The sequence below is a fragment of the Acipenser ruthenus genome, chromosome 36 (assembly GCF_902713425.1).
Source record: "Acipenser ruthenus chromosome 36, fAciRut3.2 maternal haplotype, whole genome shotgun sequence".
Taxonomy (NCBI): Eukaryota; Metazoa; Chordata; class Actinopteri; order Acipenseriformes; family Acipenseridae; genus Acipenser; species Acipenser ruthenus.
Genome location: NC_081224.1, coordinates 9,908,234 through 9,932,857, shown reverse-complemented (window position 1 = coordinate 9,932,857; position 24,624 = coordinate 9,908,234). Strand labels below are relative to the sequence as shown.

At 44.4% G+C, this 24,624-nt stretch overlaps 1 protein-coding gene across 3 annotated transcripts in view; it reads right to left on the bottom strand.

Annotated features, from left to right (window-relative positions):
• Positions 1-12,518: 12,518 nt before the first annotated feature.
• LOC117409800 (phospholipid phosphatase-related protein type 5-like) overlaps positions 12,519-24,624 on the bottom strand; it is a 33,464-nt gene continuing 21,358 nt past the window's right edge. For 2 of the 3 annotated variants that reach the window (XM_059008136.1, XM_059008134.1), the window contains 3 exons: positions 23,889-24,065; positions 18,199-18,320; positions 12,519-15,338 (listed from right to left, as the gene is read on the bottom strand). In XM_059008136.1, the coding sequence (XP_058864119.1) occupies positions 15,233-15,338; positions 18,199-18,320; positions 23,889-24,065 (405 nt within the window). In that variant the 3' untranslated portion in view covers positions 12,519-15,232. Of the gene's footprint in view, positions 15,339-18,182; positions 18,321-23,888; positions 24,066-24,624 lie in introns of all 3 variants that reach the window. The other variant, XM_059008135.1, reaches the window with a different exon arrangement.

The following is a 24,624-nucleotide window of genomic DNA, read 5'->3' as shown; positions in this document are numbered from 1 at the left end:
AGATATCTCAAATTCATTTATAGATATCTCTGAATCATTTCCAGATATCTCAACATTTGAAAAAAAAAATCTTCAAATGCTTCAAGATATCTCTAAATCATCTTACAATCTCTACAAAGGAAGTAAGGGTATCTGACATTGATTTACAGATATCATTAAATAAGCAGTCGATGATGTCTGTAAACCATGATGACACAGGCCAAACGGTCATTTCGAGATATCTTAAAAGGACTGAGAGATAATCTCTAAATGACTTCCTGTGAAAATGTTCTATGCATATGGTTCTATGTTTTAACAGGAAGTTATTTTGAGATATCTTTAAATGATTTAGCGATATCCTTAAAAAAATGCTTGATTGACATGTATCTTATTGATTGACAGATGTCTTAAATTAATTATAGATATCTTAAAAACGGCGCAATGCAGATATCTCAAAATGTTTAACAGATATCTTAATTCCATTCTAAACTATCTCTACATGATAAATAAATGCATTGATTATAGTCCGCTTACTGGTAGCAGACGTCATCATACGACCCAACCCGTATTCAACCCACTTGATCGCTATTTGTCTCAAAACGAATGCAACGTGAGATAGCATGTGCAGATCTTTGATGTAGTTCGCGCTTCCATCTATCTGGAAAGTACATGAATTTGTTTTTAAGGTAATCGCTGGAAGAGAGTTACAAGCTCCAGCGCTTGCCTTTTCCACATCATCACATTACTAGTCCTGTCCTACCTCGTGTCGGAACATGACTACACAGAGCGCTGAATGCACAAGATTTAAACACACAGTTTAGTCGTTGACCGAACCGTGAGATGCGGTTGGTAAAAATAAATACAGCATTAAAAAAATACAACTATGCATCGCTTAATAGCCTCCCTCTGTGCTGGTGCAGCAGAGAAAGAGAAATTGAGGCTCTTATATTCTCTGAACAGCCTCCCTCTGTGCTAGTGGAGTAGAGAGAGGGAGGCTCTTGTACTCTCTGAACATCCTCCCTCTGCTCTGTGCTGCTGGAGCAGAGAAAGAGAGGCTCTTATACTCTCTGAACAGCCTCCCTCTGCTCCGTGCTGCTGGGGCAGAGAAAGAGAAAGGGAGGCTCTTATACTCTCTGAACAGCCTCCCTCTGCTCTGTGCTGCTGGAGCAGAGAAAGAGAAAGGGAGGCTCTTATACTCTCTGAACAGCCTCCCTCTGCTCCGTGCTGCTGGAGCAGAGAAAGAGAAAGGGAGGCTCTTATACTCTCTGAACAGCCTCCCTCTTCTCTGTGCTGCTGGAGCAGAGAAAGAGAAAGGGAGGCTCTTATACTCTCTGAACAGCCTCCCTCTGCTCCGTGCTGCTGCAGCAGAGAAAGAGAAAGGGAGGCTTGTATACTTGCTAGTGGAAATGACTTTGACAAGCGTACAAATCCACATAAAAATAATCCCAAATAGTTTTCTGCGTGCAAATGTAATTATACATGTATCTGGCCAGCAGTATTGAAAGCAAACATCCGAGACCTGTGTGATTGGTCCGTTTGCATCCGCGAGACTCATTCCCGTCTGTTCAGAACCCAATGAAGGCCTGCAGTAATCAATTTAAACTGATGAGCTAATACATTTAGATGACCTACTGCAATAATGCAATAAGCACAATACTATTATGTAATAGCTTTCCTATATAAATTGCAGCTTTCCCTAGGTTCCTTCTCCATCTCTCTCTGTCTCTCTGTCTCTCTCTCTCTCTCTCTCTCTCTCTCTCTCTCTCTCTCTCTCTCTCTTTTCAATTCAAAACTTTTTATTCTAATAAATTAAATAAATGAAGCTTCAATAAAAAACAAGCTAGAAAAACTAGCAGATGATTTGTCTGGTATGTTTCTTGTTTAGATTCACTTTGTATATATATATATATATATATATATATATATATATATATATATATATATATATATATATATACTGTATATATTTCCATTCCTGGTGAGTTTAAAGTACCCCTCAACAGAGCTCTCAAAATCATATCTAACATCCTAAGTACATCTAGTACCCCAGAGTGTAACTGTTAATCTGTCCCCCCCTGCAACATAGATGTAAGAAATGGAATTAGTACCTAGCATATAGATGTGCTATGTCTTACATCCATGAGCAGTGTTGCAGGGGGGACAGGTTAAGGGTTACACTCTGGGGTACCAGAGGTGCTTGGAGGTTAGACACGATTCGGAGAGACAAATGGCATGCCGATTAGTATCACATGTTGCCATAGCAATCAGGATGGCATAAACCAATCCCTAGCAATGGTAATCCACTACAGTGTGGTGACCCTGCACTGCAACAGACCAGGTTAGGAGAAATCAACTGCGTTGACATGGCTGGTAATTGTGCAGGTCTGATAGTGATTTGAGGGATTTTAATGGAGTCCCAATGGGATTCTGTTACCTCTATGTGCTAATGTGTTCGGGTTGCATTAGAAACCAGTGTTCAGAGCAGAAAGCCTGGATCAAGGACTCATTATAGGATTGAGAAAGGGGAGGACAGGCTTCAGACCAGAGCTTCTCAAATTTTATTTACTTATAACATGTTACAGCTAACTTGAAATCTGCCCCTGTTTAAGAGCTGTTTAAAAGCTCTAATTAAGCAAATTATTAGTTTATTTAAGGGTCTGGTTCAGTAATTGAGAGCTTGGTTGGAATGAAAACCAGCAGACACAGGGGGTCCCCAGGACCGAGTTTTAGAAGCCCTGTTATAGAGGCTGTCAGACTGATAAAGGGTCCCCCCTCTGGGAATGCTGTGATTGAACCTCCTAAATCTCCTGCTCAAACCAGCCTTCCTTCTCAATGTGCTAATGGACCAGTGATTACTGGAGAGGGGAGGTTTATAGCCATCAAGGGACCCAGCAGCGCACAGAAATATTTCTAATGTATTACGCAGCCTGCTCTGGGGTTATTATGCAGGGGTTAGCACTTAGCACTGCATATGGGACCAGAAATTGGGAACCACCTTTCATGTGCAGCACACACTTCTTCAAGACAGAGACTTCATGGACTGACATAGTCAAACTCATGAATCTAACTTTAGCATTTCATAACACAGCCGGCAATGCATATTTCCCTGCCATTTTTATTTGCTTAAATATATGTGTAAAATACATTAATTAAAAAGAAATTAAAATTAAGCACCCTCTTTATATTTCTTGTATCATTTTAATCTGAAATGACATATCTTATTCAACAGCCTTTAAAGACGAAACACGCCCCGCAACTACCAAATTCTACCCCTGTTAAGGGGGTGGGGGGGGGGTGGGGCTTTGTTTTTTACCCTCTCTTGTGCTCTTAGATAATATTTCAATCACAATCTGAAAGCAACACCACAAAATGCTGTTCTATGTAAACCACACACTGGGGTTGGTAATGTATGGAATGGCAAACAGTGTTGCCTAGCAACAGACAGGAAGTAGGCCTGCTTGACAGCAGGGCAGCCCAGCAGTCCATTAGGCCTCCATACTGAACAGAAACGCTGCAGTATGATATGGAAAACAACGAGGCCTGTTCAGTGTTGTCACACTGTTTACACGCAGACAATGATTATCATCCTAGTGTTGTATAGGGTTAACAGATTTCCAGAGCGAAAAAATTGACTTTTTTCCATCGATTCATTGACACTAGCAACTTTGAAGCAGTTAAAATAAGCATATGGTAACACAATCTCAATTTAATAGTTAAACATTGGAGATATATATATATATATATACATTTTACTGTCGACTCTCTTCGTTTGTACCATGTTAATATATATATTTTTTTCTAACACTAAGGCAGCAGGTTTCTCTGTTGTAACCCTTATAAAAGTTCAGCAAAACATACCAAAGTGTAATAAAACATAAGCATTGTAAAGCCCAGAGAGGTAGAGTATGTTAAAGCATATTAATAAACATGGCAAACCATGGCAAAATCTGTATTACTATTATGGCTTCCGGTAGACGTTTGTGATATCATGTTACACAACGTTTTTGATTTTTAATTTTGTCTCAATCCTAAAATTCTAGGTGATGCAACACGTCTGCTAGCCGCTGTATGACACATACATAGCATAAGCAAGGGAACGCTGCTGTGCACATGTACTATAGTAACTGCACGGAAAGATTGTTAAGAGAACTACCCATCTATCTTTCTCCAAACTCACAGCTGCACACCTCTGTTTCTTCAGCCCTGATGCTGCTGGCAGCAGTGTTTCTGGGTTACTGGCAGCAGAACTATAAAGAAAACCCAGAAAGGCTACTGCCAGTAGATTTTCAGCTGCTTCTTACAAATTCCATTTGGGGTGAAGTGACAGGAAGCTTATGGGAAGATGGATGTGAGGAGAGCCAGAGAGTTGGTGTTAAATGCAGATAGCATTATCTGCCTTATAGAGGCTGGGGGGAGGGAGGGGTGCGCCGCTAATGGCTTTTTAAAAAGGTTACAGCGTGTAGCTGCTTTTAATGGGCCTGAGAGCGGGCTAATACAATTTCCAAGAGCATAATGGCAAATCCGACTGTGTTCATAAGTCTGGCTAATCGTATTCCGGCTTCTATAGGGATCAATAGGGAATCTTAAAGGATTAGACACTGTGCTCCCTCTCCCCCCCCCCCCCCCCAGGGTGAGAGACATTCTTAACTAATTAATTCCACTTTTTTGTTGCTAACAAATTAATTCCACGAATCGGAGCTGCTCTGCTTTTATAGGCCTCTGAACACTTTGAAAGAAGCTCACCTGTTGCAGCCGAATGCTGGGGAAGGAATAGCGTTCGTTTCAAACTTCGGCTGATTTAGGAAGTACAGCATCAGCTTGCAAACAGAGATTTCTTTAACCCGGTGTAGTTGCAGAAATTGTGTTTTAAAATAAAGAAATGCATGCTGGTTTCAAAGCAGCCCAACAGGTTGGTTATATATATATATACAGACGTGCTCAAATTTGTTGGTACCCTTACAGCTCATTGAAATAATGCTTCATTCCTCCTGAAAAGTGATGAAATTAAAAGCTATTTTTTCATGTATACTTGCATGCCTTTGGTATGTCATAGAATAAAGCAAAGAAGCTGTGAAAAGAGATGAATTATTGCTTATTCTACAAAGATACTCTAAAATGGCCTGGACACATTTGTTGGTACCCCTTAGAAAAGATAATAAATAATTGGATTATAGTGATATTTCAAACTAATTAGCTTCTTTAATTAGTATCACACATGTCTCCAATCTTGTAATCAGTCATTCAGCCTATTTAAATAGAGAAAAGTAGTCACTGTGCTGTTTGGTATCATTGTGTGCACCACACTGAACATGGACCAGAGAAAGCAAAGGAGAGAGTTGTCTGAGGAGATCAGAAAGAAAATAATAGACAAGCATGGTAAAGGTAAAGGCTACAAGACCATCTCCAAGCAGCTTGATGTTCCTGTGACAACAGTTGCAAATATTATTAAGAAGTTTAAGGTCCATGGAACTGTAGCCAACCTCCCTGGGCGCGGCCGCAAGAGGAAAATCGACCCCAGAGTGAACAGAAGGATAGTGCGAATGGTAGAAAAAGAACCAAGGATAACTGCCAAAGAGATACAAGCTGAACTCCAAGGTGAAGGTACGTCAGTTTCTGATCGCACCATCCGTCGCTTTTTGAGCGAAAGTGGGCTCCATGGAAGAAGACCCAGGAGGACTCCACTTTTGAAAGAAAAACATAAAAAAGCCAGACTGGAATTTGCTAAAATGCATATTGACAAGCCACAATCCTTCTGGGAGAATGTCCTTTGGACAGATGAGTCAAAACTGGAGCTTTTTGGCAAGTCACATCAGCTCTATGTTCACAGACGAAAAAATGAAGCTTTCAAAGAAAAGAACACCATACCTACAGTGAAACATGGAGGAGGCTCGGTTATGTTTTGGGGCTGCTTTGCTGCGCCTGGCACAGGGTGCCTTGAATCTGTGCAGGGCACAATGAAATCTCAAGACTATCAAGGCATTCTGGAGCGAAACGTACTGCCCAGTGTCAGAAAGCTCTGTCTCAGTCGCAGGTCATGGGTCCTCCAACAGGATAATGACCCAAAACACACAGCTAAAAGCACTCAAGAATGGATAAGAACAAAACATTGGACTATTCTGAAGTGGCCTTCTATGAGTCCTGATCTGAATCTTATCGAACATCTATGGAAAGAGCTGAAACTTGCAGTCTGGAGAAGGCACCCATCAAACCTGAGACAGCTGGAGCAGTTTGCTCAGGAAGAGTGGGCCAAACTACCTGTTAACAGGTGCAGAAGTCTCATTGAGAGCTACAGAAAACGTTTGATTGCAGTGATTGCCTCTAAAGGTTGTGCAACAAAATATTAGGTTAGAGGTCCCATCATTTTTGTCCATGCCATTTTCATTTGTTTTCTTATTTACAATATTATGTTGAATAAAAAATCAAAAGCAAAGTCTGATTTCTATTAAATATGGAATAAACAATGGTGGATGCCAATTACGTTTGTCAGTTTCAAGTTATTTCAGAGAAAATTGTGCATTCTTGGTTTTTTATGGAGGGGTACCAACAAATTTGAGCACGTCTGTGTGTGTATATATATATATATATATATATATATATATATATATATATATATATATATATATATATATATATATATATATATAGATAGATAGATAGATAGATAGACAGACAGATAGATAGATAGATAGATAGATAGATAGATGAAACGTGTTACTATCCATGAAAGAAAGAAAAAAGAAAGAAAGAAAGAAAGGACATCTTTGTAGTTGATGTGCTTTTATTTCGTCTTGTATTTGGATACGCTGTTATTGTGATAACTTTCCTTATTATGGTTTGAACAATGAACACGTGTTCAATATTTTCTGCAAGGTTGTGTAGCTGTCTGTACCTGTACTAAACTCTTAATGGTGAGCTTTTCAAACACAGACGGCAGTGCCCTCTAGCGGATAATAATTCACATTGCATTTCGCTGTTGCAACACAGTGTCCTGCGAGTGCGTAAAAGCATCGTTTTAAATACTAAGCAATAAGACCCGACAGGCTGGCGGTATTGGGCAATACCGGACCGCCCATGGGCGTTATAGTTGACCGCGACTGTGACGTTGCAGCTGGCATCTTACCGTGTATACGTGAGACAATGAAACATGCCATGTGCAAACATCTCACTACACCACCAGCACCCCGAAATCGATTTAGATTTTTTTATTTTATTTCGTGGCACCTCATTGGCTAGTACCCTTGGCGTCCATTAACTTTCAAAAGATGACCGAGAAATAAAAAGTATATATATATTTTTCATTTTGACTTGCTGTGTTTTTAAGCGTAGTTCAGATCTACTGGACAGTAAATACTAAAAAAAGACACAATTGGTCTAAATTAATTTTATTCTCCACCAAAAATCTGGGTATCGACGACAGCAACCAATCCCGTACCTGCAACTGCCGCGTCAGCCAATCACAGCCTCTCAGCTCGACTGGCGCGCAAACACTGCATCTTTGAACATAAAACAACGCGAGACGCGGACAGTTCAGTGATATTGCGCCATTCTGACACCTGGCACTATCCAGATCAACCGTAAGCAGCTCTGACAAGTAAAACAATTATTTGTTTAATGACGTTTTTTTTCGTCCCTCTAATTTATGTGTATTATCTATTATGAACATTTTTTGGGACTATTTCCCTAAAACTTTTCTCAGCGGAAGGGTCCCCGACCAATCATTACAAGTTCAAGGTAAATGTAGGTTTCAGTGTTTTTTTTTTTTTTTTTAAAGAAATTTATGGGAACAAATCAAATCATTTTTCTAACAGCGATAGTGCCATAATGAAGGCTGTACCGTGTGTGAGTTGACGTTGACTGTCGTTCGCGCCCTCGCCTGAGCGCTCAATTACTTAACTAGGCCCTTAATTGAGTTTCAACTCTGCAAGGAGCTGAGAACAATTATAAAGCTCTAATTAAGCAAATTGTTCGATCAATTAAGTGTCTGGTTTAAGTAATTGAGAGCTCTGTTGGAATGAAAACCAGCAGAGACACAGAGGGGTCGCCAGCACTGGGGTTGGGAAGCCCTGCAGTAGAGCCTTTATTGACGGACGCTTCGCTTGAACAAACGCTCCCAAACACAGTTAAAGACGGCATTTCAAACAGTCTTATTTCTCCCATGGACTCTGAAATCATGCTCCAATACTTAGCTAAGGTAGGAAAGGATTTGTTACAGGATACTGACCGGTCGACGTGGAAAAGCTATCGCTCACATAGTAATTACTAAATAAAATGGCCAAGCTCTACTCAAAAGGTAGTGCATGTGCAGGCTCTCACCTGCCCAAGGGCCATTTCTTAACTACACTTTCAACTTTCTCCAGCAAGATGAAGCTAGTGTTCTCAGTATTGCACCCAGTACTTGAGCCTAGTTTAAGGGTTTTAATCCATTAAGGTTACTGCAGTACACCGCCATCTCCCCTGCGGCTAACACATGTACTTAACCCATTAAGTGCCACTGCCCTCATTTCAGGACAGGCTACTTTGTAATGTTGCGGAGCATTGTTAACTGGAAGCATCGACCTGTTATTTAAATGCTCTCTTTGACTCTATTGCTGTGATAATTGTGTCAGCCGTAAGTGAAGTCTGAATGTAGCGTATGAAATTGGATGAAGTGAAGTGCTGGAGTGAACAGAGTGAAGCGGCGTGTTGATCAGATGGCATTGCAGTGCCCTGTACTGTATTTGAAACACCCCTGGTGTGCTGGATTCCAGTGTGACAAAGTCCAGAGCGCCTCTGGTAAGGCAGTCCCCCACATGAAGGGCTCTCTGATGTCGCACACGTAGCTTTGCAGAAGGTATTCCATCCCTGAGCTCAATCAAACCACTGACATGCTTGAGTGGAATGAGGAGTGAGTTATTATTATTATTATTATTATTATTATTATTATTATTATTATTATTATTATTATTATTATTATTATTATCATCTGTTAATGGAAGTGGGATGTTCCACTCCAAACTGTTGTCGGGTAATCAGAGGGGGTCTTAAATTTTGGTTAGGTGTTAGTATAATCAGATTTTGATGTCTGTTTTTGATGGATTCAACAGATGAACTGTCTTGTAATTTCAGTTTTTCCCTCTAGGTGGCGCAGTCAGACCATTGCTTTGTTGTAAATGGAGGCTCCTGTGCTTCAAATGCTGTCCTTTTATCTTAAGCCAGGGCTTGAGCCCTGCACCCGGTCCTGGGCAGGGTTGGAGTCCCTGACTGGTCTTCAATTCCAATTCCAGTTCCCATTCCCTTTCAATCAATTCCCAGCACATCACTGATCAAAATTACAGTGAGCAGCATTCTGTTATGATATATATATATATATATATATATATATATATATATATATATATATATATTATTTGTTTATTTAGCAGAAGCCTTTATCCAAGGTGACTTACAGAGACTAGGGTGTGTGAACTATGCATCAGCTGCAGAGTCACTTACAACTACGTCTCACCCGAAAGACGGAGCACAAGGAGGTTAAGTGACTTGCTCAGGGTCACACAATGACTCAGTGACTGAGGTGGGATTTGAACCGGGGACCTCCTGATTACAAGCCCTTTTCTTTAACCACTGGACCACACAGCCTCCTGAGCGTCACACAGGGGCAACACATGACTTGCTAGTCACTGTTAGTCAGCTAAATTGGGCAGCAGTGTGGAGTAGTGGTTAGGGCTCTGGACTCTTGACCGGAGGGTCGTGGGTTCAATCCCAGGTGGGGGACGCTGCTGCTGCTGCTGTACCCTTCAGCAAGGTACTTTACCTAGATTGCTCCAGTAAAAACACAACTGTGTAAATGGGTAATTGTATGTAAAAAATAATGTGATATCTTGTAACAATTGTAAGTTGCCCTGGATAAGGGCGTCTGCTGAGAAATAAATAATAATAAATTGGCTTCAAATGAAAGCAGATGAACAATGTGTTATGTTTCTGAAATATCAATTCCAATTCTCAGACTCCACAAAAACAATACACAGGTTTTTTATTATTATTTTTTTATTAGGAGACAAATCTTTACAAAACAGAAGGTACCATTGTAACAACGAGAAAAAAACTGGCGTGCCCTTTGTATTATTTATTGGTTTCACCCAGGTGAGGCACAGAATGGGCTGGGATGATACAGGGTGTGCTGCAGCATCATTGAGTCAGACCTGCGCGAATACCTTCTTACAGGATTTCTTGTATCTCTGTCACCTGACAGCGAGCACTGCGGTACAGGGGCTGCAAGAATAAGTAGCTTCAAATAGAATTTGAATTTATTATTGTACATTTCTCTTACTGTTTCGTGGTGTTTTCAATCATTGTTCTGTTGTCCAATATTGAGCAATTCGAATGACATTTCAAATACTTTACTGTGAGCTTTAAAGCAATAACCTCTTCACCTGCTGGGAAGCCGACACGTTCAAACCCTTTCTTCCACGATTCGATTCTACCAAGTGAAATCCGATTTTCCGCTACGGTAGAAAACCGTTTAGCAGAGAAAAAAAGATTTGCAAACAATGGTGGTGAGAAAATTAGACCCTCAATTTTTATTAATATTTATGTCATGCTGGCTAAAAATAAATAATAAAAAAAATGACATTGGTACTCTGCACTGAAGACCCATAGAGAGTTAAACACTTAATATCACTGAGAAAATAAACTGTGACGATAAGCGACACTGACTTCATCACTAACCTGGAAAAACAGGCATTACAACACAGATATGTTTGGCTGTGAGATAAAGTGGTCATTAATAACATGTTCAATAGCACAGTCACTGTACATGGAAAACAGCTTCAGTAAAATAACAGAAGAAAGCTGTAAAAACTGGAGTGTTGTGTATCGTAAAGGTTTCTGTTTTATATGTCGGAGCGTTTCCATACTGCAAAGCGAATTCCTTCTGCTGCTGCAGAGGTTTTCATCTCTCTCTCTCTCCCTGGAGAGCACCGTCCATAAAGAAGAAGAGACTGGGCATCAAAAAACAAACTGAATCCAGTCCCCCCCCCTCCACTGCGGTAGAGAACAGTGGTGTGGCTTCATTTTAAAAAGACAAAGAACTACTAACTAGGGAAAAAAAGAAAGTCTCAATTGTGAGCAATCATTTTTGTTTTTTCATGCTTTTTCAATATTCTTGTGCATCCCGCTCTGAACCGCCACACATCCTTGCTGTACATACAGAAGCAGTATAAAACAGTATATACAAACTGGAATCCATAACATGCATGTCAGTTCAGGTACATCACATTCACACCAATTCCACCCACATTCACAGAGTTTAACAAAGCGTCCTGCAGTGTTCCAATGGAACAACAACCCCATCGCTAGTAAAAAGCTATTTACAAATTTTCAGTACAAACAAATGCAAGTTGCTTCAAAATCACAGCTTGTGATTGAAAAGGTAGAACGATGGGGCAGTCCCATTCACAAAGCTAGAAACCTTTAAGGCCATCCCGATTTAACCTTTTAATGCTTGAATAAAACATTTTTATTTAACCAGTACTGAGAGTTGGGGAGCTGAATAACTTATTTTTTGGAATCTTGCATTGATTTCAATCCAACGACAGAAAGACCGGGCGATTCAAACTGCTCCAAATTACGCGTTGCTAAGCAGACGCAGGGCGTGATCAAATGTAGCTGTTTAATTCAGGATAACCCTACTTTCTTTTCTATACATTGTATTTATTAACAGAATACATGAGGAATGGAAATAAGACTCCTATTGCATAGCAGTGTCACCCGTTCCAGGTTTTACTACGAGCTTGATTAGCCACAGTGTCGAGGTAACAAGCTCAGGTGTGTCTTATTCATAGTGAAACCAGCAATGGATCACACTGCTATGCAATGGGGGTCTGTGCGTATATAGAGCAGTAGTTCTCTCACTTATTTGGCCCCTTTGTATCCTGTATGTGGCACAACAGAACGGAAGAGGACCGCATTCTGCAGAGGTTAATGATTCATACGGTAGGTAGAAATACTAAAAATACAAAACTTGCTTGACAGTATGATCCTGTAGTTCGAATGCTTATATATATGGTGAACCTCATGCCAAAGGTACAGATATAGTGACAATAGTCTTTACAAAGATTCATTCAAATATTGACCTGTCTTCTTAAATTTAAACGGAATGAATTACCCCTAGTTTTATTATAAAGGTTTGTGAGCGTGAAGCATGTTACAGTCCTGATTTCTGTCTGCTAGAGCACGGCTGGGGTTCAGCTGGGCTGGGAGCAAAGGTAAAGCAGCTGGCTCCCCAGACTGCAAAACCAGCCACGGGGGAAATGATCCAGACATTTCCCAGCACTCTGCACCAGTAACCGCTTGCGTGGGTTCACAAGGCTGTAGGAGACAAAGTGACGGGAAGGCACAGGCTGAAAGCAGCCGGCCAGTTTGAGATGCTGCTGTGTGTGGAGGGGGACGACAAACCTTCACTATGAGACTGGAGGTGGTGTCCTGTCACAATGGGACACAAGACCTTCCTGCTGCCTTCACAGCTGGTAAAGGGCCAGGCTGTGGCTTGTGTGTTCACAGGCACCAGGACGGGGTTCCATTGTAGACAGTGCAGCATTTCTACAGGGACACGTTAAAACCTTCAAACAGGAACCCTTTCCCAGAGCTCTGAAAACCGCAGAGCGTTTTACAGTCCTGGGCTGGATCCTTGTGTGATCCGCGGTTATCAGCTGTCCTCTATCCTCTATCCAGGTGGATTCCCTGATACTGTAAAATGCTTTAAAAAAATCCAGCTGTGTCTTATCAGGGTATTGGGTGGTCAACGCCTATGTAACTTTGCACAAAGACAACCCTACTATGAATTAATTGATTAGTTTCAGTGTCTTGCATGGAAAAACACATAGAAATGACTGTATATAGGGTCCCATCCAAGACTGGAAGAGGTGAACGGGTCTTCTGTGCTGAGTGGTGCTGCAGAGACCCCTTTACTGGTCTGCAGTCTTGAAAGAGTTAAAGAGGTTTAAATATTGGCACGTTTCCATCTGTCTCAGTTGAAAGCGGTTTGAAATCAGCCTGGTTTGTTTCTGCTGGCTGCAGGCAGACACTCTGCAAGATCCACCCGATTTGAAACGGGACTCCGTCAGCCCCAGCTAGGCTTCCAGACATAGGCCAGACACAAACTACCTGAACAAAGGGCAACGACTGGGGATGAGGTGAATGGCAATCCTCGGGGTTTCAACAGGCGTCGATCGCGTGTTATAAAACCTTGATTATCCAAACTGGTGCACACGCCCCCTTTCTGCACACAACTCTGCTGTCCTGCTGTCACAAGGTGCTGCCCAGCCCGGAGCCCCTGGCATTCACAGTACTAAACATTGTACTGTAGGAGGTACTGAAATCCTTTTTGGAGGTTGAATAGGAGGGGGATGCCATATCAAGAGGATGAAAACCATTTTACCAGCACCCACTGTCACCAATTATTTCAGGTAGTAGGAGGTTTTACAGTGAGAAGTACAGCAGGATCTTGCATGTCAAACATCTGTCTGTCTGTCTTTTTTGTTTTTAATTCATCTTCTTTTTGATGTAATAGAAGTATGCAAAAACATCGAGCAGGCATTTTCAGTACGGTACAGACTATGATCAGGAGTCCAAAAATCACTGATCGGAACCGGTTTTGGTGCCAACTGCTTAGAAAGAGACTACTGTATGGGGGCGGGGAAAAATACATTAAACAAATAAATAATCGAATAAAATAAATAGACTAACTAATCCATGACAGAAAGATTGAAAACAGCAGGGTCCTTTGTTTTTTATGTATAAAGTCAAGTAGACTTGCGGCCAGCGCCCTCTTCAGTGTGCTGTGCAGAAGTGCGCTGAAGGAGGCGTTTGCCTGCTTCTCTTGGTCTCTTCCAGCTGTACCTTTGGAAGTGTGATTCTGTAGCTCTGGGCGTTTCTTCCACAGCGTCTGCGTTGTGGTTGGACTCCCCTCACTGTGGAATGTGTTTTTTTTCTTGGTGTTTTTCCGCGGTTGGTTTCGTTCTGTAGTGCAGAAGATGACACCCTGTTCCGAAGGCTGGGGGCGGAATGTTTTCCTGGCGTCTGTCGGGTGCTTTTGTATTTTCCGGACAGGAGGGTCGGCCTCATAGTCCTGACTCGAATTGAGGTGGAATGTTTTGTCCTGGTTTTTTTTAAGTATTTTTCCCTGCGTTTTTGCTGCTGCACAGAAGGAAGGACGAGGTGTTAAATCCACCACTTGTTTTCATCTGTGACACAGACGGCAAGCAAGCTGTTGATAAACTGAACAATGAACCGTGTCTAAACGCATCAGAGACACCTGCTGGTCTGCACATCATCAAATGATCGGGCTACGAGCAATGCTTTGTAATTTAAGTCAGAAGCTTCAAATTTCAATCTCTTTCTTTGTCTGTTTTTTTTTTACCGTCCTGTATTGTTTTTTTAATGTGTGCAATCATTCTGAGTGTGCAATTATTCAACAACTGTTTGTTTCTTTGATTAAGGTGCTTTTACCCGGGTTCAAGAGCTGCTTTTCAGGTCTAGTTGCCTGCTATAGATGTTGCTTTGATCAGTCAAATGTATTTATAGAAGAAAGAGCCAACGTCATCTAGTGATTTGCCCCTTTGGATTAAATTTCCTTTTGTTTTGCTGGCAGTACCCTAGCCGTGCACTAGATGGTGCTGGCGCTTAGTCATATAAAGACACTTTGGCCTGTGTTACAAATACCTATGGCAGCAGCAACTAGAACAAGAGCAGCTCCTGAACGCCAAGTCAAATCACCTCGACACAGACGTCTCAAAAACTGAATCTTTGTCATGACTTTGACAGGTGAGCCACTCCCTGAGAAAGACTTCTAATGGAAATGTTGGTCAAAGAAAATCATTTTTTGGCACATAATCAACAGCACAGTTCTGGGGATGACAATACGACTCCAGTTGCACAGCAGTTTCACCCATTCCAGGTTTTTCTACGAGCTTGATTAGCCCCAGTGTATAGGTAAAAACCAGGAATGGATCGCACTGCTGTGCAACAGGAGTCTTATTCCCATCACCTGCAGTTGCTGATAACTTTAACAGAGACTCCCTGGCTTCACTACGCTGGTAGATTTAACACGTCCCTAAAGAAGAAAGCTGGCTCGGCTGGCTGAGACTCGGCGGTTGGTGGAATGCTTGCGTTTCTTTCCTGTGCGGTTCAGACGAGAGGAGAGAAGCAGGCCTGGGCTCTGCTGTCGTGGGTTTGTGATGGGGCAGAGCGGAAGGGTGCAGAGCCGATGACGGCTGGTCTAGACTTCGCTGGAGATGGACCGCGATGGAATGAGCACGTCCGGAGTGACAGGGTAGAGGTACGGCTGTCGCTCATGTGATCTCTGAGAATGCAGCTCGCTGAGTCTGGAGTTGAAGAGAGGGAGGGAACAGGTTAGCTACACAGCGACCATCCATTCTCTCAACGAGGGGTTAAAATCCATTACCTACATCATTTGAGCACAAGCAACATTATCACTCTTTCTTTTGGTTCTTGACTTTTGTGTTTAGCAGGGATGGGAATAAGACTCCTATTGCATAGCAGTTTCACCCATTCCAGGTTTTGCTACGACCTTGATTAGCCCACAGTGTATAGGTAACAAGCTCGGGTGTGTCTTATTAAACTCCAGGAATGGATCCAACTGCTATGCCATGGGAGTCTTAGTTCAATCCCTGGTATAGCATTGTATTTGAAATAATTACATATCTTGAATGAATAAAAAGCAGAAGCGAAGGACTAAAAGATTCTCGGCACAGCTTGCTTGCAGGTCTGTGCTGCTTTTCCAGTTTTTCTTTTGCACAGGACGCAGGTGAAGTCAGCAGAGATGAAAGGCCACACTATCAAGTGCTTACTCCAAACAAACAAGAAAAAGGTCTGAGAGCCAGACTGCGGCCAGTAGCTTGAGGAACAGGGAAACGTGGGTCATGCTTGATTAGGAGTGTCATAAATGAGTATTGAATTCATATGCAATTTACCATTGGCTGAAGATCAGTGACGTCCATCAACAGGCAATAGCTATGCCATGCATGTGTGTGTGTCTATCCTTAGGCTGCTCCTATTTCATATGTATGTTGAGAAGGTTTTTTGAGACTTGGTAGTTTTCTGCTCCAGTAAAGACAAAGTTTCAGTATGTATAGATTTATTAGTCTATAAGCTATCCACACTACCTAAGTAAGGCACATTTAAACCCCATGATTGCTATTCGCAATTACGTTTTTTAAATTGTTATGATCGCATGAATGAGGGTATTAGTAGCTTTACATACCAGACTTTGTGTGTCTTCTTTTACTGGAGCAGGAAGCTACCAAGTCTCAAACATCCATCCATCCATCCATCCATCCATCCATCCATCCATCCATTATCATTAACCGCTTACTCCTTTACAGGGTCGCGGTGAGCCGGAGCCTAACCCGGCATACACAGGGCGCAAGGCGAGACACCCTGGACGGGACGCCAGTCCATCGCAGGGCACCACACACACTCATACAGAGGTCAATTTAGAGTGACCAATCAACCTGGACAGCATGTCTTTGGACTGTGGGAGGAAACCAGAGTACCTGGAGAAAACCCACGCGAACACGGGGAGAACATGCAAACTCCACACAGACAGTACCCTAGGCCGGATTCGAACTCAGGACCCTGACGCTGTGAGGCAGCAGCGCTAACCACTACACCACTGTGCCGCCCAAGTCTCAAACGTGTATGAAATATGATGACACGCGCATACAAGGCATAGCTATCCACTGCTTTTTAACATGGAACCAAAACGGTTCATTGAATAGTCATAAAATACTTATTTATGACACTCAAAATCATTATTGAAAAATATATTATAAAAAACCTCAGAACCACCACCATATTTGACGTGTCCTTAAATTTAACTCAAAACACTTTCTTGCCCCAAGAATATCTCCAGTTAACATGTTGGTCCTGATTTATCAAGGTACAGAGTGAAGTGTGGACTGCAGTGAAATGAATCTGTTACAAAATAAGTACCAATTACTCCTAGTCAGGGTTTCATGTGTGCCCATCGCGCCGGATCCCTGACTCGGGATCTGTCTGTCCTGTCTGACAGGTGACAAGCGAACCGTTTCCACATGATCAACCGCATGGAAAATCAAAAAGAAATGATGCAAAAAAAACCCTCTATATACATAACAGGTGCAATAAAAACGCTTTCCTGTTCCATGTACTGAATGACAAAAGTGTTCTGTAATCATATTTCAGGATGTGACATCTATGAGGAAGAAAATTACTAGTTTATTTTACACCCTCAAGTGGCGAAATGCCCCAAAAACTAGTCTGTCAAACTGTCGTGGCTCCTGTTCATCAGTCGCTGGTATTGTTCAAACCTGAAGATTATGTTCAAACACGACGAGGCAAAGGTCAGCATGCAGCTACCCGACCCCACCAACAACAAGACAGAAAACCAACAAGCAGAAGAGAGCTTGAAGCATATGTGAAAGCTATTGTAAATCAAGCTCAGACTATCAGGTCTAGAAACTAAAATGCCATCCCTCTTCCTTAATGATGAGATCGGGTAACTTTTTGTTTGCAAACGAAGCCCTGCTTAGAGGGTTCATTCTGGGACTCAGAGCCTTCGGTAGGTGGGTTACTTGTTTGGTTTTCCATTCCCACGGCTGTGTTGACACCTTGATTAATCAGGCCCTGTGTGTCTGACGGAAGAGGAATCTCTTCACAGGAATAACCTTTCTCTAGGTGTGGATCCTGCTAGGCTGGGAGCTCATGAGACGGGTTTACTGATGCAGTGTGCCCTCCTTCAACAGCAATGAGCTAAAGCAATGGCTTTATTTCACAAAGAAGTTTAAGGTATATTGATAACAGTGGCAATCTTACTGAAATAAGATGAAACACAGTAAAAAAACGGAGTTTATAAATTACAAAATATACCGGTCTAGTTCACAACAGTGCAGTCTCCATGCCTCAAGCCTGCCCTGGACTGGACGGAGCACCCTTTCTCTTAGGGGGTGAGGGAGGGAGCAGTTCAGTCTCCTGGACTGGAGGGGGCACTCTTTCTCTTAGGGGGTGAGGGAGGGAGCAGTCCAGTCTCCATGCCTCCAGTGTACACTGAAGAAGGCACTAGCTGAAACGCGTGTCTACTTGACTTTGTTTCTTGTCTTTTCAGTCTAGTGGTTTTGAAAGGGTGTACTCTGCACCAGTAAGCCGGTCGTGCTGTGCCCCCCCCTTACCTGCACGCCACTTAACTTTTCGAGTGGACTCTCGACGCACGGCAGTGACATCATCGGCATCCCCCCCACAGGCTCGGGGCGCACCGGCTTCAGGGGCTCCACCCGTCTGCTCTGGAAGTTGTTGATCACACAAGTAACCTGACAGGAAAAGGGGTTGACATCACAATGCTTACTGCAGGGCTTGGAACCAGTGGAACAACAGTGACATCACAATGCTTACTGCAGATCTTCGAACCAGTGGAACAACAGTGACATCACAATGCTTACTGCAGGGCTTGGAACCAGTGGAACAACAGTGACATCACAATGCTTACTGCAGGGCTTCGAACCAGTGGAACAACAGTGACATCACAATGCTTACTGCAGGGCTTGGAACCAGTGGAACAACAGTGACATCACAATGCTTACTGCAGGGCTTCGAACCAGTGGAACAACAGTGACATCACAATGCTTACTGCAGGGCTTGGAACCAGTGGAACAACAGTGACATCACAATGCTTACTGCAGGGCTTCGAACCAGTGGAACAACAGTGACATCACAATGCTTACTGCAGGGCTTCGAACCAGTGGAACAACAGTGACATCACAATGCTTACTGCAGGGCTTCGAACCAGTGGTACGAAAGTGTACAGCTATGGCCAAAGATTTTGCATCACCTACAAATATAGGAACATCAATTTAGATCTTTTACATAGATCTGCACACTCCTCACACACTGAAGAAATCACTCTGCGACCCCTCCCAACATAGATCTGCACACTCCTCACACACTGAAGAAATCACTCTGCGACCCCTCCCAACATAGATCTGCACACTCCTCACACACTGAAGTAATCACTCTGCGACCCCTCCCAACATAGATCTGCACACTCCTCACACACTGAAGTAATCACTCTGCGACCCCTCCCAACATAGATCTGCACACTCCTCACACACTGAAGTAATCACTCTGCGACCCCTCCCAACATAGATCTGCACACTCCTCACACACTGAAGTAATCACTCTGCGACCCCTCCCAACATAGATCTGCACACTCCTAACACACTAAAACAATCGCTCTGCGACCCCTCACAACATCACTGCTGCTGATGATGCAGAAGACGAGGAAATATATTTCACATGCTGCAATTAATTAACAGTTAATTTGTCTAAAAGTGAAATGTTTGTAACTCAAGGTTGACGACTTAGGAAAGGAAAAGGACACGAGAACGAATACCGCTTTACAACAGACAACCCCACTGTCCAGCACAAGATCTTCAGTGAGAGCTCTGGGACTAGATGTGGGACCTGCGGCTGGACCAAGGGGACAAAGGTGAGGGGTGTGAACAATTATCAAGGGAGAAAGAGATGCTGGAGGGAGAAGGGGCCGGTCAAGTCAGACGAGTGAAATCCAGCGACAGCATTCACACCACAGTTCGCTTGATATCGGCACCCCTGTGATAGACGAGAGCAGTCCCAGCAGCAGCAGCAGCACAGCTAGTGCTGAAACCAGTGATCCTGGTGAGCCGAGTCTGATGAAACCAGCCTGGGAGAGGAAAGAGGTCTTGGTTGGTCTCCACCACGACCATCTTGTTCTATCTGCGTGCATTTAGTATTATTATTATTATTATTATTATTATTATTATTATTATTATTATTATTATTATTATTATTTATTTCTTAGCAGACACCCTTATCCAGGGCGACTTACAATTGTTACAAGATATCACATTATTTTTACATACAATTACCCATTTATACAGTTGGGTTTTTACTGGAGCAATCTAGGTAAAGTACCTTGCTCAAGGGTACAGCAGCAGTGTCCCCCAGCTGGGATTGAACCCACGACCCTCCGGTCAAGAGTCCAGAGCCCTAACCACTACTCCACACTGCTGCCCGTTTATATATATGCTTCATTGCAGGACAGACCCTTGAGATGGAACGTCTTGTTCTTTCAAGAGGTTAAAGTTCACATGCAGGAATTCGTACAATAAACATATGCAAAAATCACACACCACGAACTGAAGGAAGTCAAAAGCAGTTAGGAGCTGGGATAATGTCAACTGCTGTGTAACCACAAGTGGGCGCTGATGTTTGCACTTTGAATAGCCGTGGCTGCAAGTCTGTTTTCTAATAGGTGTTTGTCACAAAGACGGCCGGAGTGGGTGGCGTCAGACCAGATGCAGGAAATAAACAGACAGAGACTTGGAGTTTGGTGGAGCTGAGCGAATGGTTTCGCTCAGCATTTAATAAAACAGCACAGAAAATAAAAGGTTTGAACACAAAAACAGGACACGGCACTTGAGGCCAAAATAAATAGACGAACAAAACGAACTAACACTTAACAAACGGTGCACGGAGACAAACAAACACGGTGAGAACAAACACTTTACGTTTACGTTTTTCTTTCTCCTTCTTTCTCTCTCCCGTTTTCCACTCTCGAACACCCAACCCTGACCCTGACTGTGTCTCTATATATACTGTTGTGCTGGGATTCAATTACTAATTAATTATTCACTTGAATCCCAGCACGTGAATTAATTCTGTGCAACCCCGTGCTCACATATTACATTTAACCAGCACGTGAAGTGATTTGTGCCCTCCTCGTGCCTAAATACAAATCTACCTTTTTAAATACACGTGAAACACAGACCCGTTTATATCCCGTGTACCAATGACTATACACCAACATTTACACACGCACGCAACACACAAATGCACACAGGGACGGGGCACATTGCCACATATACCCCCCCTTGTGCGCAGCACACATGGCCTCAACGGCCACCTCCCCCGTTAAAAATCCAGCAGTCCAGGACAAAGTCTCGGGCTGGGAAGGGAGGCTTCAGTGGGCCCATGGCTGGCAATGCTGTCAGCACCCCTGCCGGTAGTGGCACGGCTGACAGCCTGCTGGTCCATGCTAGCGAAATTGCTGCGGGGGATGCTGGTCTCCTGACCTCTCCCCCTTCCTTCGTAGCTGGTAGCTCCCCTTGGTGGGGCTCCGACCACTGTACTGCCGGCAGCGAAGAAGCTGCAGTGGGAGCAGGTCTCCTGACCTCCCCCATGATCTCCGGCAGCGAAACTGCTGCAGTGGGAGCAGGTCACCGGACCTCCCCCACGATCTCCGGCAGCGAAACTGCTGCTGGGGTTGGTGGTCTCCAGACCTCCTCCCCCTTCTTCGTGGCCGACAGCTCCCCTTTCTGGGGCTCCGGCCACCGTACTCCCTGTGGTGGAGGTACGGAACGCAGAGACAGCTCCTGCTGCTCTGCTTCTGGCAGTGGCGGAGGCAGAGGCAGCTCCTGCTCCTCTGCTCCTTCCGGTGGAGGTGGCGGAGGCAGAGGCAGCTCCTGCTGCTCTGCTCCTTCCGGTAGAGGTGGCAGAGGCAGAGGCAGCTCCTGCTGCTCTGTTCCTGCCGGTGGAGGTGGCGGAGGCAGAGGCAGCTCCGGCTGCTCTGCTCCTGCCGGTGAAGGTGGGAGCAGCGTGTAGTCTCCTGCCGATGGAGGTGGGAGCAGCGTGTAGTCTCCCCCTTTTCCAGGGGACTGGTGCTGCTCTGCCTCTCTTGCAGGGAACTGGTGCGGCTCCGCCTTTGACGGGGAAACCAGCAGGCATTCTCCCTCTGCTGGTGGAGGTGGAACCAGCAGGCATTCTCCCTCTGCTGGCAGCTTGGGTCCTGGGGCTGTGGAAGCCCCGACTTCCCTCTCTTCGGGCTGTGGACGCACCGACTCCTCCCTTTTGGGTTGTGGACGCACCGACTCCTCCCTTTTGGGCTGTGGACGCACCGACTCCCCCCTCTTGGGCTGTGGACGCACCGACTCCCCCCTCTTGGGCTGTGGACGCACCGACTCCCCCCTCTTGGGCTGTGGACGCACCGACTCCCCCCTCTTGGGCTGTGGACGTTCGGGCTCCCCCCACTCAGGCGTAGGACGTTCGGGCTCCTCCCGCTTGGGCTGTGGACACTCAGGCTCCTCCCGCTTGGGCTGTGGACACTCAGGCTCCTCCCGCTCGGGCTGTGGACGCTCTGGCTCCTCCCGCTCGGGCTGTGGACGCAAAACCAGCAGGCATTCTTCCTCTGCTGGTGGAGACGGGGACAGCAGGCATTCTTCCTCTGCTAGTGGACCTGCTACCTGGGCTGCTGTTCCACTTATAACTGCCTCCAGGTAGCTGAGGACCAACCCCACACCTTCCTCCCAGGTGCTTAGGGTCTGTTCCCTCGCATATGCCTCCCATCGCTCCCTATCCATAAACCGCAGGAACCGGATGACTACTGGTATAGACTGGGCCTCCAGCCCAGCATTTTCCAGCATCCAGTCCCGCACTTTGATGGTGTCTTCTGCCATTTTTTTTTTTTTTTTTTTTTTTAAATCCAAGAATGCGGTTCCTGCTCTGGCCTGAGTCCTGGAGGCGCTGTCGATCCCACGCAGGACACCACGTGTCACAAAGACGGCCGGAGTGGGTGGCGTCAGACCAGATGCAGGAAATAAACAGACAGAGACTTGGAGTTTGGTGGAGCTGAGCGAATGGTTTCGCTCAGAATTTAATAAAACAGCACAGAAAATAAAAGGTTTGAACACAAAAACAGGACACGGCACTTGAGGCCAAAATAAATAGACGAACAAAACGAACTAACACTTAACAAACGGTGCACGGAGACAAACAAACACGGTGAGAACAAACACTTTACGTTTACATTTTTCTTTCTCCTTCTTTCTCTCTCCCGTTCTCCACTCTCGAACACCCAACCCTGACTGAATGCTACGTGTCTCTATATATACTGTTGTGCTGGGATTCAATTACTAATTAATTATTCACTTGAATCCCAGCACGTGAATTAATTCTGTGCAACCCCGTGCTCACATATTACATTTAACCAGCACGTGAAGTGATTTGTGCCCTCCTCGTGCCTAAATACAAATCTACCTTTTTAAATACACGTGAAACACAGACCCGTTTATATCCCGTGTACCAATGACTATACACCAACATTTACACACGCACGCAACACACAAATGCACACAGGGACGGGGCACATTGCCACAGTGTTTTATATCTTTCTAAGTATCAGCAAACGTTAAAAAGAACTTACGATTGGGGTCCCACTCTAACCTCAGTGCGTCACCCTGAAGAAGCCCCAGCTAGCAGAGCACCACCAGCAATACAAGCAATGTGCACCGCACAGTGATCCCGATAGCACACTGCCTGCCTGTCTGTCTGATAGTGTCTGTACCATTGTGAGTGTTCTTCCATTGCCCAGTTGTTTTATCTTGGAGATATTTTGGTAGCTGTATGGAAACGGGTGTACAGATGCGCCCCTCAATGCCCGGAATCCTCCAGGTTTTATAGGTACCCTTAAATAATTCAGACCAGCAAGGATATGCAATTGAGTCATTTAGAGGAGAAGAACGGCCAGCATTGTACAACCCTGCTTTATGGAGAAAATTCAGAGCGAGAGGAGGCCATTCAGCCCATCAGTGCTCGTCCAGTTCCTAGTAGCTGATTGATCTCAAAACTCAGTCAAGTTGGGTCTTAAAGGGATTCAGTGGCTAGGTAATAGGTGCTGTTAACTAGTATTTTCCCAGTAATTACCTTTAAGAAGTATTTGTCGGCAGGTATTAAATAAATCAAAAGACAACTATGTATTAGTGTGTTGATTTCAAAACAGGAAATGCTGCCTGAAAATCCGAGTTTCGGCACAACCCTATTGGCAATAATAAAGCCCACCATCTTACCAGGAATGTGGCTATGGAGCCCCCGGTCAGGTAGCCCGCCAGCACGTCAGACCAGTGGTTCCGGTATTCGGCTACTCGGATCACCCCCACCAGCACGGCCAGGGAGAGGAGGGTCAGACAAACCGTGGGCTTGGTTAACCGGGTGCCCTTCGCTCGAAATACCAGCGTCACGTACATCTGAACAGAGAGGGAAGAGAGAGAGAGAGAGGACAGGGGGTCAGGCAAACAGCCAACTCCCAGCATCACGTGCATCTGAACAGAGAGGGGGAGAGAGAGAGAGAGAGGACAGGGGGTCAGGCAAACAGCCAACTCCCAGCATCACGTGCATCTGAACAGAGAGGGGGAGAGAGAGAGAGAGAGAGAGGACAGGGGGTCAGGCAAACAGCCAACTCCCAGCATCACATGCATCTGAACAGAGAGGGGGAGAGAGAGAGAGAGGACAGGGGGTCAGGCAGACAGCCAACTCCCAGCATCACGTACATCTGAACAGAGAGGGGGAGAGAGAGAGAGAGGACAGGGGGTCAGGCAGACAGCCAACTTGTACAGGAAACACCTGTGTCAAGCAGAGACCCGATTCAGCTAATGCACTCAACATTCGGGGTGTATTTCTCTTGACATGAAAGTTACAGATCAGCCTGCGGAGTGAATAACAAACTGATTGCTTTCCTTTCCTGTGTCCCGTGCGCTCCGTGTCATAGCGTTGTATTTAATCACACATGGGTCATAAATCAACTGG